The sequence below is a fragment of the Coloeus monedula genome (genome assembly GCF_965178545.1).
Source record: "Coloeus monedula genome assembly, chromosome: Z".
Lineage (NCBI taxonomy): Eukaryota > Metazoa > Chordata > Aves > Passeriformes > Corvidae > Coloeus > Coloeus monedula.
In genome coordinates, this window is record NC_138822.1 from 10417066 (window position 1) to 10423065 (window position 6000).

Consider the following 6000-nt stretch of genomic DNA (forward strand, 5'->3'; position numbering starts at 1 on the left):
TTGTTTTGTCTTTTTTTCAACAAAATGAAAATAGAGCTCGGAAGTAAGTTGTACAAGCTGTTCCTTTCTAAACTTGAAGAATTTACCACTGTCTGCATGCAAAAAACCAGAGTTTTTATTTGTGAACTTCAGTGGTCTGATTGCTGCCATGGAAACGTGATCCAGAATCATGATCTTTTTCTGTGATAAGTGAAGTTCATAAAATCAAAATTTTATCTTAATGAATTAAACAATTAAAGTCTTTTGGTTTACTTTAAATCCGGCTGCTGCAGCTAAAGACTTGCCATACCTATACATTCTTACAGCCTGTGGTAGGTGTTGGGTTGGTTATCATGAAGAATTATTGTGTTGGTGTCAACTGGTACTGGTACTACTACAATAACAATGGACTTCCTGGAATTTTAAAATTAAAATACTGACGTTCAAACAGATGAGTCATTGAATCTTAAGAAAAGCAGAAAGCACATATTCTGCAGATTATTTGAGAGGATGGTCACCAAAACACTGGGGTTGTCCTTCTCCAGTGAAATCATTACTTTTGAATAATTATTCTGTTCTGAGACTGTAATTATATAATTCTCTACCTTGGAGACTCCTTCATATTTTTCGCTTTAGAAAAACTCCAGCTCACAGCCTCTGGAAACACCATTCCAAAAGTCTGCATTTGTGTCATGCTCTGAAAGAAGCTTGCAGTGGAAGAAGAGCACCTGACATTCCAGTAACAAGCTGCTGGAATGCCAGTTTTATGTGGTCAATTAATTTCTACCTTAACAGAGTTATTGCCATTTATATTTTAAAGATATTTTTAAATGATATTTCACTCTCCACAACTTACTTCCTCATGGCAGTTAGCCTAGATTTGAAAGGAAATGCTTGTAAACTAAAGATATGAAAGAAACTTTCTGATTTTGAAATACCTTCTGGAAGGCTTTCTTTAAACTAACTTTCTAAGTAATACCATCACTGAGAAATGGGCAGAGAATGCATTAGCAAGCCACCTTCCACAAAATGCTGCCGAACTTAGTTCCATTTAACAGCTAACCAAATTGTTATTTTGGTTGGCCCGTGACATACTGATAGACTGAAGTGGTATCTTGTCACACATTGTTTATAAATTGATACCTTGGTTTTGTAAAACCCTATTTCCTGCTCTAGAACAGCCAGAAAAGTCATTGAAAGTTCGAGTATGGGTCTACTCTGAGATGTTGAAAAAATTATTCATGGTAGAAGTTGCCTGTTTGTGAAAATCAGATTTACAAACCACTCCTCTAGCAGTTAATCTGGAAAACGTGGGCTTTGTATCAGGGAATATATAAGAAAGGTCATGTTTATATCTTGTAAGGAATGTGCATAACTAATAATAATGTAGATAGGTATGCATCAAAGAAAAAAAATATACCCTTGCTGCTTCTTTCATAGTTTTTCAATGCTGTAGTTTAAATAGTGCTTTGAAAAAGAATGTCTGATGTAAATTTAAAATGTAATCATATTAAGATTCACAAGTTATCTAAGAAAACCAAATGTATTGGCAAGCATGTTGGTCATTTAGCTGCTGCTCAGATGGAAGTTCTGTTTAAAGTAAGGAGAAACTCACTTATCACTGTATGTTCATCAGGTTCCAACACTGCTAACCCAATCCATTTCCGACAGAACAGGGCTAATACCTGTATCTAGTCATGTAGGCATGGGAAGATTCTTGATTACTACAATAATAATGACAAAAAACTTCTGGTTTATGTTTCTTCCTATATCTACTTGTCACGATACTGAGGCTTTGAGGAATGTTTTGGCTTTCTTTCATGTAGTCTGGATAAATTGTTATCTTCCTTTTTGAATTCAACTTTGACCATGGCAAATGGTATTCTTGAGGACATCACATTTCCTTGCTCTTTCCTTTTTTGCGGTGTTGAAGAAGCATGCTTCTCATTGTAGCAGGCACATGACCGATTATGACTCTACACAAAGTAGTCAAGGCATTGTCCATGCAGTTATTTGCTCTTGTAAGTTTTGTGCATGCTCTTTAGAAATCCTAGTATGACCTCATACAAAAAAAAATCTGACTTAAAATTCCACTTTTTAGATTAAGAAGTGTAAAAATGGAACAAAGGAAACTGAATGACCAAGCCAACACTTTGGTGGACCTGGCAAAGGTTAGTAGGCAGTTACTGTTGTTTCAACATTCATTCTTTCAAAATGAAGCGCTTTTAAGTGAAAATGGTGTGCATTATATGTGCAAATCTTGTTAACAAGGTTGTTATTTGTAGCAAGTGAAAATATGTGTGTGTTTTGTGGTAGTACCTACTGAAAGAAACATCCTGACGAAAGTTTGAATGTGCCATATTTATTTATTTTTTTGTACATTTGAAAAAGACTTCACAATCGAGAGGCTGATCCTGAGAGCTCCTGAAGTGACTGCAGTGGTCATGGTAAATGCTGAACTGTGAGTGGGCCATAGTGGTGTAGTGCTGTGTAGTAAGGAGATACGCCATGTGGTGATAGTGACTGTGCCATCACAGACCATAGTACATAGCCTCTTGACTGGAATTAGAGGTTCTGGTTTTCTGTTCCTGTTGTCTTATGCAGCAGTAACTTTAGATAAGTAAATTTAGATCTGTATTTATTTAAGTTTTTATAATGAATAATAGCTGCCTACTTTGCCAGTATATCATAAGGCTTTTAAAATCTTTTTTAAACTATTTGAGTTGAGGTAAAAGAGGCTATTCAGTTGCAAACTGCGTGTTTATTGTTGTTAGAATTTTTCATAAATATATAATAACTAGGAAGCTAGAGGTCTGAGCTGATAGCATTTTGGATTTCTCATTAGATCTTAATATTTAAGAGTTACTGTGAGCTTAGTTTGAGGCAACGTTAGAAGCATTAATGGGCTCTTCCTAAGGGTTTCTTGTACACCTCTTCATTTACCTCAAAATCCTCCTCGATTTCAAGTGCATCAAAGCAATGATTAAACTCTTCAGTGTTCATTCCCCTCTTGCTTTACAGAACCACCTGACAACTTCAGGTGAAAATACAGTTCAGTCTAATGCGTCTGGCAACTAATAAGGACTTTTAAGATACTATTTTGTGTAGGATACAAGACTATTCAAGGATGATGCTAGCATCCTGAAACAGGAGGCAGAGAAATGGGTTATAACACTCACCTGATACTGAAGTGGTTTACACTTCAGGTAGTCATTCAATTAATTTTCCTTTCCTTTGGATGGTTCATAAATTTCAACCATTTTTTCTACTGAATTACATCCAGTTTTTACTCTAGTTTAAATAATCTGAAGTCTCAGTCTGTAGGAGGCAGACATTTAGCCATTTTTTTAACCAGTTCCAAGTCCCTATGAAGTAACACATTTCAGATTACATTTTTACTGACCATTGTGTCATTTTAAAGTACACTGTATATATTTCCTGTATCCAAACAGTGTTTTGTAGAGGCCAGATAGATTGGAAATGCAGAAGTAGAAAATCATACAATTGAGTTTTACTCCTTGCACTACTTTTCAAAAACAATGCACTGGATTCCTCTTACTGCCAATCCAAGAAAACCTGCTCAGTTTAGGGAGAAAGCCCATGAACAACATTTGTGCTCTGCTTTCAAGAACGAAGGTGTTTAAGAATCAAGAACAGTTAAGGATGGAGCACATCACTGGAGCCTTCAGTCCCCTGGTGGCTTCCACTGACTGTTCAAAAAGCTTCACCTGGTGCACTCCCAAGCACCTGAATTTCCACAAAAGGTCTGGTTTTTAATTGATTTCAACTTTGACATCTGAAGTGCTACTAAAAGGCATTACATTTCTGCTCAAGAAATCTAGTAGAAAGCTTAGTCTACTGTAATTTAATCTACAGGGAAAATTATTTCACAAGACTATCTACTGTAATAATACTCATATCCTCTTTTACAAACCCTTATAGAGTTGTGCTACTTGTTACAATACTTGTAAGGTCTCTCTAAACCTCTACTTACATCCTTCTGCTTTCAGACTCAAAACATCATGTATGACATGATTTCTGACTTAAATGAAAGAAGTGAAGATTTTGAGAAGAGAATTGTTACTCTGGAAACTAAACTGGAAACTTTAATTGGTAGCATTCAAGCTCTTCCTGGACTGATTAGCCAGACAATCAGCCAGCAACAGAGGGAATTCCTCGAGGCTCAGATACAAAATTACGATAAGCATGTTGCCTACAGTGCTGAACGGTCAAGATCTTTGTCAAGAAGAAGGAGATCATCCTCCACAGCACCACCAACTTCATCAGAGAGTAGCTAGAAGAGAATAAGTTAACCGCAAAATAAAGACTTTTTGCCATCATATGGTCAATATTTTAGCTTTTATTGTAAAGCCCTATGGTTCTAGCCAGTGTTATCTGGGTTCTGATGTCAGAATCCTGGAAACCTGAACAGATTTTAGGCCAAAATGAGTGAAAACTCTTCTTTTTTTCCCCCCTCCTCCTCTCAGATGCACAGTGAATGCACCTATTATTGCTATATTAGAATGTTCTTCCTGTAATTTCACTTTTTATTCATGCACTTCAAACAAGCTTTACTACTACAATACATAATCTAGTATAATAAAAAGGTTAATTTCTGCACATAGTTACTTGATTACTTGGACCTAATGACCAAAAAAAAATCACAATCGAAAGACCTAATTATGAACTTTTAAGAAGCTAAATTGAAGCTTAATAATAATTTCTCAGTATGAAAGCTAACTGTCTAAACTTTGCTTGCAGTGGAGGGGGAAAAAAAATTGATATTAATCTAACAGTGTGCTGTATATGTATAGTCATTTTAAAAGGTCACTGACAGCTTCAATTTTTGAAGTGATTAATTAAAAATATAGTTTATCCTAGAATATAAGTCTTGGAGTAAGCTATGGGTTTTTAAAATATTCTTAGGGCTTTTATTTAACATGCATTGGTACAGACATGCACATAGATAATATCTATATACATATGTATTTATGTATATAAAATTATTTATGCAATGCCCATGGCAATGATCTTTTAAACTGACTATTTGTAAAGCTACTGGCATTCAAAAACTACAGGCAAAGTCCTGTTTACTTATTCGGAGTCTCATAACTATGCCAGGTAAGTTTGTCCAGATTGAAAGCATCACTTTCAGCCAGAAGTCTCCTAATAATGCTATTTGGGTTTTGAAAGTGTTAGGTTGCTACTTTCTCCACTCCTTTCGTTGTGTTTCTGGAGTGAATGACTGACACACATAGTATACACGGTTGTGTGATGGCAGCACAGTGTTCTGTATACATTATGTTTGGGTAATCCCCATGTTTCCTGCTATGCAGTCAAGCTTAGCAAAACACTTCTAGCAATATTTCCAAAATCTGTAAAAAGCCAGCTGTAGACTGGAGTTACAACAGTAGGGTATCTATAGTACTTTATTTTCGTGCATAAAAATAAGGTCTCCTACTTTATTAAAAAAAAACAAACAAAAAAAAAAAAAAAACAAAAAACAAAAAAACAAAAACAACAAAAAAAAACCACAAACAAAAAAAGAAGTAAAAAAAACCTGAAAACAAATCAGAAAGCATAGTCACCAGTAGGCACTGGTGAAAAGGATTTGACTGACATTTCTCCTGGTTTATGCTCCAGAGTAGCAAAACTAGGTAAGTTTAAATGCTCAGAAGATGCAACTTACATTCACAATTCCTAGTTATAAACAGGAAATTATTTGACTTTATGAGGTATTTTTTAGTACTTGCTATTTACGAAATATGCCAGTCCAGTCTGCCTCTCCCCCAGTTTACAGACAAGGGTGACATCTGTAGCTAAAAAAGTAGACATGGCTGACTGTTTCTAAGTAATATTATGTCTGCCTAGAAGTAACCAACTTGCACGTTGAAGGAAATGCACATTGCTCCATGAAACACTGTGACTTCTGGTCAACAAGGACAGGCAGGAAAGAGTAATGCAAGAAGTCAGGGCAGAGCCCTGCTGGGCAAGACAGAAAAGCTGTTCTTTCCAGTAACC

General features: G+C 35.7%; 1 protein-coding gene across 2 annotated transcripts in view; it reads left to right on the forward strand.

The window, feature by feature from the left end:
* The window catches only part of KCNN2 (potassium calcium-activated channel subfamily N member 2), a gene marked incomplete at its 5' end in the record, with an annotated part of 69225 nt that extends 64041 nt beyond the window's left edge, over positions 1–5184 (forward strand). For both annotated transcript variants that reach the window (XM_082300903.1, XM_082300904.1), the window contains 2 exons: positions 2081–2150; positions 3990–5184. In XM_082300903.1, the coding sequence (XP_082157029.1) occupies positions 2081–2150; positions 3990–4277 (358 nt within the window). In that variant the 3' untranslated portion in view covers positions 4278–5184. The remainder of the gene's footprint in view (positions 1–2080; positions 2151–3989) is intronic.
* Positions 5185–6000: the final 816 nt, after the last annotated feature.